This window comes from Orcinus orca, chromosome 11, assembly GCF_937001465.1.
Source record: "Orcinus orca chromosome 11, mOrcOrc1.1, whole genome shotgun sequence".
NCBI classification, from domain to species: domain Eukaryota; kingdom Metazoa; phylum Chordata; class Mammalia; order Artiodactyla; family Delphinidae; genus Orcinus; species Orcinus orca.
In genome coordinates, this window is record NC_064569.1 from 33,279,897 (window position 1) to 33,292,451 (window position 12,555).

Consider the following 12,555-nt stretch of genomic DNA (forward strand, 5'->3'; position numbering starts at 1 on the left):
ACAGCAGAATAACTGAGGCAGAAGAACGGATAAGTGACCTGGAAGACAGAATGGTGGAATTCACTGCTGCAGAACAGACTAAAGAAAAAAGAATGAAAAGAAATAAAGACAGCCTAAGAGACCTCTGGGACAACAACACAACAACATTCGCATTACAGGGGTCCCAAAAGGAGAGGAGAGAGAGAGAAAGGACCCAAGAAACTATCTGAAGAGATTATAGTCAAAAACTTCCCTAACATGGGAAAGGAAATAGCCACCCAAGTCCAGGAAGCACAGTGAGTCCCATACAGGATAAACCCAAGGAGTAACATGCCAAGACACACAGTAATCAAACTGGCAAAAATTACAGACAAAGAAAAATTACTGAAACCAGCAAGGGAAAAATGACAACATAAAAGGGAACTCCCATAAGGTTAACAGCCGATTTCTCAGCAGAAACCCTACAAGCCAGAAGGGAGTGGCATGATATATTTAAAGTGATGAAAGGGAAGAAACTACAACCACGATTACTCTACCTGGCAAGGATCTCATTCAGATTCGATGGAGAAATCAAAAGCTTTACAGGCAAGCAAAAGCTAACAGAATTCAGCACCACCAAACCAGCTCTACAACAAATGCTAAAGAACTTCTCTAAGTGGGAAACTCAAGAGAAGAAAAGGACCTACAAAAACAAACTCAAAACAATTAAGAAAATGGCCATAGGAACATACATATCGATAATTACATTAAATGTGAATGGATTAATGGTCCAACCAAAAGACACAGGCTTGCTGAATGGATACAAAAACAAGACCCATATATTTGCTGTCTACAAGAGACCCACTTCAGACCTAGGGACACATACAGACTGAAAGTGAGGGGATGGAAAAAGATATTCCATGCAAAGGGAAATCAAAAGAAAGCTGGAGTAGCAACTCTCATATCAGATAAAATAGACTTTACAATAAAGAATGTTACAAGAGACAAGGAAGGACACTATATAATGATCAAGGAATCAATCCAAGAAAATGATATGACAATTATAAATATATATTCACCCAACATAGGAGCACCTCAATACATAAGGCAACTGCTAACAGCTATAAGAGGAAATCAACAGTAACACAATTAATAGTGGGGGACTTTAACACCTCACTTATACCAATGCACAGATCATTCAAAATGCAAGTAAATAAGGAAAGAGAAGCTTTAAATGACACAATAGACCAGATATATTTAATTGATATTTACAGGACATTCCATCCAAAAACAGCAGATTACATATTCTTCTCAAGTGTGCACAGACCATTCTCCAGGACAGATCACATCTTGGGTCACAAATCAAGCCTCAGTAAATTTAAGGAAATTGGAATCATATCAAGCATCTTTTCTGACTACAATGCTATGAGATTAGAAATGAATTACAGGGAAAAAAACGTAAAAAACACAAACACATGGAGGCTAAACAATACGTTACTAAATAACCAAGAGATCACTGAAGAAATCAAAGAGGAAATCAGAAAATACTAGAGGGCTTCCCTGGTGGCGCAGTGGTTGAGAGTCCGCCTGCCGATGCAGGGGACGCAGGTTCGTGCCCCAGTCCAGGAAGATCCCACATGCCGCGGAGCAGCTAGGCCTGTGAGCCATGGCCGCTGAGCCTGCGCGTCCGGAGCCTGTGCTCCGCAACGGGAGAGGCCACAACAGTGAGAGGCCCACGTACCGCACAAAAAAAAAAAAATACTAGAGACAAATGACAATGAAAACACGACGATCCAAAACCTATGGGATGCAGCAAAAGCAGTTCTAGGAGGGAAGTTTATAGCTATACAAGCCTACCTCAAGAAACAAGAAAAGTCTCATATAAACAATCTAAACTTACACCTAAAGGAACTAGAGAAAGAAGCACAAACAAAACCCAAAGTTAGTAGAAGGAAAGAAATCATAAAGATCAGAGCAGAAATAAATGAAATAGAAACAAAGAAAACAATAGCAAAGATCAATAAAACTAAAAATGGTTCTTTGAGAAGATAAAACTGATAAAACATTAGCCAGACTCATTAAGAGGGAGAGGACTCAAATCAATAAAATTAGAAATGAAAAAGGAGAAGTTACAACAGACACTGCAGAAATACAAAGCATCCTAAGAGACTACTACAAGCAAATCTATGCCAATAAAATGGACAACCTGGAAGAAATGGACAAATTCTTAGGTATAACCTTCCAAGACTGAACCAGGAAGAAATAGAAAATATGAATAGACCAATCACAAGTAATGAAATTGAAACTGTGATTAAAAATCTTCCAACAAACAAAAGTCCAGGACCAGATGGCTTCACAGGTGAATTCTATCAAATGTTTAGAGAAGAGCTAACACCCATCCTTCTCAAACTCCTCCAAAAAACTGCAGAGGAAGGAACACTCCCAAACTCATTCTATGAAGCCACCATCACCCTGATACCAAAACCAGACAAAGATACTACAAAAAAAGAAAATTACAGACCAATATCACTGATGAATATAGATGTAAAAATCCTCAACAAAATACTAGCAAACAGAATCCAACAACATATTAAAAGGATCATACACCATGATCAAGTGGGATTTATCCCGGGGATGCAAGGATTCTTCAATACACGCAAATCAATCAATGTGATACACCATATTAGCAAACTGAAGAATAAAAACCATATGATCATCTCAATAGATGCAGAAAAAGCTTTTGACAAAATTCAACACCCATTTATGATAAAAACTCTCCAGAAAGCAGGCAGAAAGGGAATCTACCTCAACATAATAAAGGCCATATACAACAAACCCACAGCAAACATCATTCTCAATGGTGAAAAACTGAAAGCATTTCCTCTAAGATCAGGAACGAGACAAGGATGTCCACTCTCACCACTATTATTCAACATAGTTTTGGAAGTCCTAGCCACCGCAATCAGAGAAGAAAAAGAAATAAAAGGAATACAAATTGGAAAAGAAGAAGTAAAACTGTCACTCTTGGCAGATGACATGATATTATACATAGAGAATCCTAAAAGTGTCAACAGAAAACTACTAGAGCTAATCAATGAATTTGGTAAAGTTGCAGAATACAAAATTAATGCACAGAAATCTCTTGCATTCCTATACACTAATGATGAAAAATCTGGAAGAGAAATTAAGGAAACATTCCCATTTACCACTGCAACAAAAAGAATAAAATACCTAGGAATAAACCTACCTAGGGAGACAAAAAACCTGTATGCAAAAAACTATAAAACACTGATGAAAGAAATTAAAGATGATACAAACAGATGGAGAGATATATCATGTTCTTGGATTGGAAGAATCAATATTGTGAAAATGACCAAACTACCCAAAGCAATCTACAGATTCAGTGCAATCCCTATCAAATTACCAATGGCATTTTTTACAGAACTAGAGCAAATAATCTTAAAATTTGTATGGAGACACAAAAGACTCCGAATAGCCAAAGCAGTCTTGAGGGGAAAAAACGGAGCTGGAGGGATCAGACTCCCTGACTTCAGACTATACTACAAAGCTACAGTAATCAAGACAATATGGTACTGGCACAAAAACAGAAACATAGATCAATGGAACAAGACAGAAAGCCCAGAGATAAACCCACACACCTATGGTCAACTAATCTATGACAAAGGAGGCAAGGATATACAATGGAGAAAAGACAGCCTCTTCAATAAGTGGTGCTGGGAAAACTGGACAGCTACATGTAAAAGAATGAAATTAGAACACTCCCTAACACCAAACACAAAAATAAACTCAAAATGGATTAAAGACCTAAATATAAGACCGGACACTATAAAACTCTCAGAGGAAAACATAGGAAGAACACTCTTTGACATAAATCACAGCAAGATCTTTTTTGATACACCTCCTAGAGTAATGGAAATAAAAACAAAAATAAACAAATGGAAACTAATGAAACTTCAAAGCTTTTGCACAGCAAAGGAAACCATAAACAAGATGAAAAGACAACCCTCAGAATGGGAGAAAATATTTGCCAATGAATCAACGGACAAAGGATTAATCTCCTAAATATATAAACAGCTCATGCAGCTCAATATTAAAGAAACAAACAACCCAATCCAGAAATGGGCAGAAAACCTAAATAGATATTTCTCCAAAGAAGACATACAGATGGCCAAGAAGCACATGAAAAGCTGCTCAACATCACTAATCATTAGAGAAATGCAAATCAAAACTACAATGAGGTATCACCTCACACTGGTCAGAATGGCCATCACCAAAAAAATCTACAAACAATAAATGCTGGTGTGGGGAAAAGGGAACCCTCTTGCTCTGTTGGTGGGAATGTAAATTTATACAGCCACTACAGAGAACAGTATGGAGGTTCCTTAAAAAACTAAAAATAGAATTACCATATGATCCAGAAATCCCACTACTGGGCATGTATCCAAAGAAAACCATAATTCAAAAAGACACATGCACCCCAATGTTCACTGCAGCAGTATTTACAATAGCCAGGTCATGGAAGCAACCTAAATGCCCATCGACAGATGAATGGATAAAGAAGATGTGGTACATATATACAATGGAATATTACTCAGCCATAAAAAGGAACAAAATTGGGTCATTTGTTGAGACGTGGATTGATCTAGAGACTGTCACATAGAGTGAACTAAGTCAGAAAGAGAAAAACAAATATCATACATTAACGCATGTATGTGGAACCTAGAAAAATGGTACAGATGAACCGGTTTGCAGGACAGAAGTTGAGACACAGTTGTAGAGAACAAACGTATGGACACCAAGGGGGGAAAGCTGCGAAGGGGTGGGGATGGTGGTGTGATGAACTGGGCAAGTGGGATTCACATGTATACACGCATGTGTATAAAACTGATGACTAATAAGAACCTACTGTATAAAAAAGTAAATAAAATAAAATTTAAAAATTAAAAAAAAAAAGGGCTTCCCTGGTGGCACAGTGGCTGAGAGTCCGCCTGCCAATGCAGGGGACACGGGTTCGTGCCCTGGTCCGGGAGGATGCCACATGCCGCGCAGCGGATGGGCCCGTGAGCCATGGCCGCTGAGCCTGCGCGTCCGGAGCCTGTGCTCCGCAATGGGAGAGGCCACAGTGGTGGGAGGCCTGCATACCACAAAAAAAAAAATTAAAAAAATAAAAAATAAAAAAAATTGAGACATCATGCTCTGGATTAAACAGAGCATTTAACAGTAACACTCTCCACAGTAACAGTCCTCAAACTTAAAGTTTACTTAAATGCAACAGCAGAAGGTCTTTCATACTTTTAAATCAAACTGAAAAAGATTTTTTTTCATTTCTAAATGTCCCTGATAGCCATGAGGCTTTAGTGAAAACCATCTGCATAGTGGAGAGTCAGTGATAAGTCTAGGCATATCCAGCATAAGAATGTGGAAGTCTGAATGAGATGCCTCACCAAAGATGCACCCTAAAGGCACGGATACCTGCACTGTGACTGCAAGAGAAATAAAGATGCTTACAGCCATGTTAAAGGAGACCATTCCCATGGTTCTAACCACCATTATTTAAAGATCGGTTCCTGCACAACTCTTTTTCAACTAAAAATTGTCTTCAGACATCTAAGTCAGGTCTTCTTTTTCATAAATATCTAGTGTCATGAATATTCAAGAAGTGTGAAAAGAACTGCTTATACGCAAATGGCAATGAACAATTATCTAACCATTTCAAAAATAAGTTAGCATCACACTGTACAACCTAAACTCTCTCGGAAAAAAAAAAAATTAAAGATTTAAATGAAAAAAAAAAGGGGAAAAAACCCACTGGTAGAAAGTTTTTCTATGCATGACAAAAATAAAAATGATAAGGAAAAAACTGACAATCTGAACACATAAAAATTTTAAACTTCACGTGGCATACACTCTGAAAAAAATTTAAGTTAACATGTTGGGGGGAAGTATTTCCAACAGGTATGACACACAGATAATAATCTTAATGTTTTAAAATAGGATTTCTATGTCAAAAGTACACATTATTTTCTCATTAACCTAACCACTTTCCCGTTCAAAAGCACAGAACAACATTAATTAATTAATTTACTAGTCAGGTTTGTGCTAAGCACTTTACAGCTATGTGAAGTATGATCTTCAGTGAACTGAAATACAAGGTGCAAAATACTGGTTTTTATCTAAGATGTCTCTGCATCAACAAAGCAGAGATTAAGGTGGGTTTAGTAAATAATTCAGCCTTCTTCACTGTTCACTGCCTAACTCCTCTCTTCTTCAAAAATAACTGCAGGGAAGAGGCAAAAAATTTCTCCCCCAAAAAACAATAGCGCAAAAATAGTGGTCAAATCATTCTCAGTTAAATCAATGGTTCTCAATCTCTGGCTTTATAACAACAACCTGGAGCACATATCTAAAATATAGACTCCCAAGCCCCACTCCCAGGGACTCTGGTTTAGCAGGTCTGGACTGGGGCCTGAGGACATTTTTCCCAGAGGTCAGAAACTGAAAAAAAAAAAAAAATCATTTAAAATTTAAATGATCAAAACCATCACTGAATTAGCTATAATTTTATTGTGCCAGGCACCATACCAAGTAATCTACACAAGCTATTTTTTTCAATTCCCACAAACAACCCAAATATCACAGATACTCTTACCTCTTTGTAACTGATGAGGAAATGTGTTCAAGGTTAACACAGCCAGTGAGTGGCAAGGCTGAAGTCTGTTTCCAAAGCCCTGACTCTTCCCACTCTACATTTTCAGTATATCCTACTAGTTAGTGTTCCTGGGACCCAGCAGAAACCATAACTTGATGGCCTGACCAGATCTGAAAAGGAAAGTAAGGTGACTACCTCCCAGTTAACAGTCATTCACAGTAAGGGTATGACGGGTCCAGAAATGGTATCACTGAAATGCCTAGTAGTTTCTTGATTCCCTACTACCGATATGCTGTACAGCCTCAATGGGATGAAATCTTGATAATCGCTGTCATCAGTGAACTGTGAGAATTTAATCACCCAGAGTATCTAAAAAGCCAGAGCATGGTTTAACTCCTTCTGAAGTACTGACATCTGGTCAGTGCTTTAAGATAAGTGCTTTAGATTGAAAACCTTAAATACAGTCTGTCCACACTGAGCACCTTCAGAGAGTCCCTCTATGTGGAAGAGCCACTACCTCCCGAGCATTCCTCTCCACTGGCGCAGCACTCCCCTCCAGCGCCAGTCATGGGATTCTGTCTGCAGTATGGATGTGCAAGGAACACAGCCCAGAGAACCAGAGGCCCCCATCCCAGGCAACATTGGCTGATCCAAGGATGGGCATGTGATGCAAGTCCAATGAGAGCCTTTTTCTAAAATTTTCTACTTGAGATTAGAGATGAAACACTACAAGAAGTTGAAAGACCCCAGGAACAAAGCCTGTCTACAGCAGAAGAGAAAGAGTCCCCAGTCCTTGAGGTCCCTGGAACTGCCCGGGGAATTCTTCCTTCAATCCTGTTCCTTCCAGCAACCCATATAAGCCTATAAATATCTGTTTTGCTGAAGTCATTTTTAATGGACTTTGGTGACTGACAACTAAGAATTCTGATTACTATAAATTAATTAAGGTAAATACAAACTACATTTTACAGGTAAGAAAAGTGAAGCAGAGAGGTGGTCAAGGTTTCACAGGAAACAGGGCCAGAATGAGACCACAGGTTTGTCTGACACTAAGATCTACCCATTTTCTAAATACCAAAATAATGGATTCAAACAAAATGAACTCACTAATAATAAATTTCACTGAAAAATTGTTTCCATCATTTTCTAGTTTTTACTTTGAGAACGTGCGAGGACATTTCGAAGTATTTTGTTGTCGTGGAATTCTGTGCAATGAATATTTTCTATAAGGTTTGACCACTGGAACCTACTGGGTATAACCATAATCCCATGTTTCAAATGAGAGAGAGAAATAATAGTTTTAATCTTTGAGGTAAGACAGCTTTAAAAAAAGTAAGAATGCAATGATAAGTCCTACCAAAAAAAGGAAGATGTTGCTTGCCTCATAGCCCCATTTTCCACTGATGTAACGCTATCTAGACTAGGTTCTTATCACAGCAGCTTTATAGAAAGAGCACTTGCAGAGCAATCAAAGGATACATAGTTTCTAATGCTGGTACTGATGCCCTCTGCACCTCCACCAAACTATACATAGGAAAAGAGGTTAAGAATACCTACTCCATATCCCATGGTAGCCAAAAAAGTTGACTGAACTCTATGAGAAATCTAAAAAGATGTTATAAATGATAATATTTAAAATGAAGAGTCCTGATGTCTTAGGAATCTTCTGACCTTAATCAAATCATAGGCTACAAACAATCCAGCTTTTCCAGGGTGCTCCTCTGCCCACATTTCTTTACAAAGAATGATACACCTTCAGGTGGTTTTTTTTTTTTTTTTTGCGGTACGCGGGCCTCTCACTGTTGCGGCCTATCCCGTTGCGGAGCACAGGCTCCAGACGCGCAGGCTCAGCGGCCATGGCTCACGAGCCCAGCCGCTCCGCGGCATGTGGGATCCTCCCGAATCGGGGCACGAACCCGCGTCCCCTGCATCGGCAGGCGGACTCTCAACCACTGCGCCACCAGGGAAGCCCATACACCTTCAGTTTTAACTCAAATGTGTGCCTCATTTAAAATGAGTAATTATGTTGCCCAGAGGACCTGTAGTATACAGCTTTTTAGCTGACTCGACTCTGACACATCAAACTTCAGATTTCAGTAATGGCTCTATAAAACATTCATTAAAACTGAAGCACTTACTTTCTGAATTTCAAATAATGTAATTTTGTTAAAATTAGCTAGCCAAGCAGATACAATTTATAAAAATTTGTCACAAAATATTAAGTATCTCAGACAAGGCACTAAAAATGAATGTTACTCTATCAGATTGAAATGCTAATATCATAGTCCACTTTCATTCAATGTTTTGATAAAAATGTTGCTTCCTGACAATTCTACCCAATGCAAAAATAGCTTCTTCCCCATAACTTTAAATAAATGCTTCACTGGAACATAACAGACCACCATTAGCTTTTCATGAGCTCATCCAGGTCTTCAGTCACGGCCTCTCCCAGAACAGATAATAGCGTTGACAAACCTGGCTCTGGAAAGTAGTTCTGCTTTTATGAACAGAGTCCTGACTGTAATCAAATCACAGGGTGAAAACAGGACAATCCAGCTTTTCCATGCTGCTCCTCTGCCCAAACGTCCCCTTTCATTTTGGGAATGGCCATCAACTCTCAGAAGAACATTAACAGCCTACAGCTGATCTGCGCCCCCTCCTCCTATCAGCCCGTAGGAAGTTTTTCATACCAAAGCAGCCTTTACCTCTTACTAAGGGAGCACACGGAGTAAGAGAGGTGCCCACAAACAGAGGAGCCTCGTTTTCAAGGAAGTGGAAACGCTCAGATTTTGTTAAGCATTCGTAATGCGTTGCTTTTTTTTCCCATTTAAATCTCATGTTGATTCCAACTCTGACAGTGATCTGTGTAAATCCACTTAAGTCATTATGCTTTTTAAATTCCGATTTTTAAAGAGAAACACCTCTATCCCAACGCACAAAAGACGTGGGCATGTTAAGTATCGCTTATTTTTCTTAACTTGCTGTAAGTTTCACGACAGCCCGATCGTTTCCTAAAGAAAAATTCACAGTCCGCAGAAATGCTCTATCCAAATTTAACTAACCGGCAAATAATGAAAATTTTAAGCGTTAACAGGAAATTTAAATGTCCCATTCAGGAGGGGGGAAAAAACTGAACTAGGGCGCCAGCCCGATGTTTAAATATCTCAACTTGAACGCCATGGAAACAGGAGGGAATTCCCACTAGCCAGACAGCAAGAAGGCTTTGGTAGGACCCTCTTATTTTCAACGAATTCTAAGAAAAAAGGAAAAAGAAAATGCAACTGTCAACTAAGAGTTGAAAATTAATTTTTAACTGCTGTGAATAGTGCCTAAAGGATGGGTCTGAAGACAAACACAAAAAGCGTGGGGTGCTCTCGGGCTGGAGCAGCGCTGGGCTCACCCCCAGGGTGAGGAGGAGGGAAACGAGCAAAGGGGATCAGAGTCTGCGGCAAAGAAGCGGGAGACGCGGGCCTGGTGTCGGGAGGCGCGGGGCTGACCCGCAGGCAGCCCGGGCCGGGCGTAGCCCAGCGCCCCCGCGCCCCCCGCCAGGGAACGGCCCGTACCTGTCAGACCGGCCGGGATGCGCCGCGGAGCCCGCGCTGCCCGCCCCTCTCCCGGCGCCGCGTCCGCCGCCCGCGAGCCAGGAAGCCGCTGCGGCCTGCGGCTTCCCGCCACCGCCGCCCGCTCCTTCCTCCAAGGACACGGCGAGCTGGCTGAAGGCGTAGAGGAGCGAGCAGAAGCCACAGGCCAGGCACAGCACCACGACGCGTAGGTAGCGCCGCATCACGCCGTCGCCGCGCCGCCGCTGCCGTCGCCGCCGCGCCCGCCCGGGCGAACTGGCGCGGAGGGAGCGACACCACGCAGCCGCCGGAGCAACAAGTTCCTCCTTCGCCACGGCCTCGCGCCCGCCCCCCTTCCTCCCTGCCTCCCTTCGCTCTCCGCCCACCACCTTCGAGAGCGCGCGGACACCCCGCCCCGGAGCCCCGGCCCCGCCTCCGCCGCGGGCCTCTCCCCAGAAGGTGGGCGGCCGGACGCGCCGGCGCACTGAGCGCGAGGGGGGCAGGGCGCGCCGGGTGGGCTGGGGCCAGCGGGACGCTGGACGCGGCTGGCGCAGGGCCTTGGGCCACCGGCGACCCCGGGAGGGCGACTCTCGAGCCCTGTGGCTCCCAACTGCGGGCGAAATGATTGGGGCATTTGAGGCAACCGACCCAAATTCAAATGATGGTTCTTCCACGTGGTAATTTGGGACACTGAAAGCCCTAAATTCTCTGAGCGTGTTTCTTCGTCTCTAAAATGGAGATGACATCCTCATCATAGGGTGCTTGTAAAGATCAAATTGCTTAACGCACGAAAAAACCCTTGCACTTAGACGGCACTTGATTGAGCCATTTCTCACTTACATCCTTCTCAGCAGGGACTTCCCCAGCCTCTAAGATTCTATAATACAGTCGGTACGAGCCATTTTCACCCAGATGTCTAATTACCTCCTAATGCCCTTTAGGATGCATATCTTGCCTCCCATCGAGGTTGTAAGTTCCTATAAGGCTGATGAGGTTCAACCTATTACGCCTTTTTGATCCTCCTCACAGCTCACCATTCGCATGTCCAAAACAATTAATATTCTCCCTAAAGAGCTTTGCCTTTAGCTTTCCATTTCTTTTCCCTCTTTCTCAGCCATATTTTCACTCCATTCATTTATTGAACATTTACAAAGCATGTGCCAAGCACTGTGTGAGTACCTTGGGGTACAAAGACGCCTAGTTGGGGCATGGGGGTGGGACAGTGGATACTTGTTAAGTGCAATACGACCATACAGACATTAGGCTATAAGCCTGTAAAGGTGTGGGCACACATACAAAACGGAGCAATCAGTTCTGCCTGCGGGCATGGTTAAGAGACACTTCATAATGTTAAAATGAAACACAGACGCCAGACTTGAAAATTCCCTGAGCGGACAAAACCAGTTAGTCATACAAGCAAAGCTTAATTTAGCTTATTTTGCGGGATAAGAGGTTAACTTGACCTGGGTCACTTTTTGCTTATGCATGTGAAAATCATAAGCAGACCTTAAATAGTTCCCGAAAATTGGTATGAGGTAACCACTAACCAATTCCCTTTCATTTAAGAAAAGTCTAGGAGGGGTGGGCAAAATGGGTGAAGCGGGGGTGACTTACCTGGTGGTCCAGTGGCTAAGACTCTGCACTCCCAGTGCAGGGTGCCCGGGTTGGATCCCTGGTCAGAGAACTAGATCCCGCATGCCGCCACTAAAGATCCCGCACACGACTAGGAAGATCACATGTGCCACAACGAAGACCCGGAGCAGCCAAATACATTTTTTTTTTTTTTAATGGGTGAAGAGGGTCAACTCTACGGTGATGGACAATAATTAGACTTGTGGTGGTGATGACTTTGCAGAGTATATAGGTGTTGAATTATAATGCTGTACACTTGAAACTTATATAATAAAAAATAATTTAAAAACAAAGAAAGAAAAGCAGTTGAATACTCAACGTTTGAAGTTTAAACTGCAAAAAAAATGAAAAGAAAGGAAAAGAGAACATTATAATATTTTAACCAGTTACTGTAGAGAATACACACTCAGTCTTCACAGAATATACCCGTGAGCCTCATTCCATATTTTGGTTTGAGTGCTCCCAGTTTGCTGTCTTTTTGGTGTACACACAATAAACTTTTACTGATAACTATGTAAGTGACTCACAGGTTTTACTTCTGTTTTTTGTGAACTTTTGACTGTAGCAAAAGTGGCCCTAGAGTCTAGGGTGTGGTAAGAGAAGTAATTCCAGGCTGAGGAATCAGTGAAACAGGCTCTTGGGTCAGGGAGCTGTGAAAAGTTTGATATCACCAGTTAAGTGAATGCAAAAGAGGAGAAGATGAGCTATAAGACTAGAGGTTGAAGGGGCCAGATA

The 12,555-nt window shown here is 41.7% G+C and overlaps 1 protein-coding gene across 2 annotated transcripts in view; it reads right to left on the reverse strand.

Moving 5' to 3' along the window:
- The window catches only part of GXYLT1 (glucoside xylosyltransferase 1), a 52,608-nt gene extending 41,983 nt beyond the window's left edge, over positions 1-10,625 (reverse strand). The window contains exon 1 of one of the 2 annotated variants that reach the window (XM_004274450.3): positions 10,192-10,625. In XM_004274450.3, the coding sequence (XP_004274498.1) occupies positions 10,192-10,412 (221 nt within the window). In that variant the 5' untranslated portion in view covers positions 10,413-10,625. The remainder of the gene's footprint in view (positions 1-10,191) is intronic. The other variant, XM_004274451.4, reaches the window with a different exon arrangement.
- Between the last annotated feature and the right edge of the window lie 1,930 nt (positions 10,626-12,555).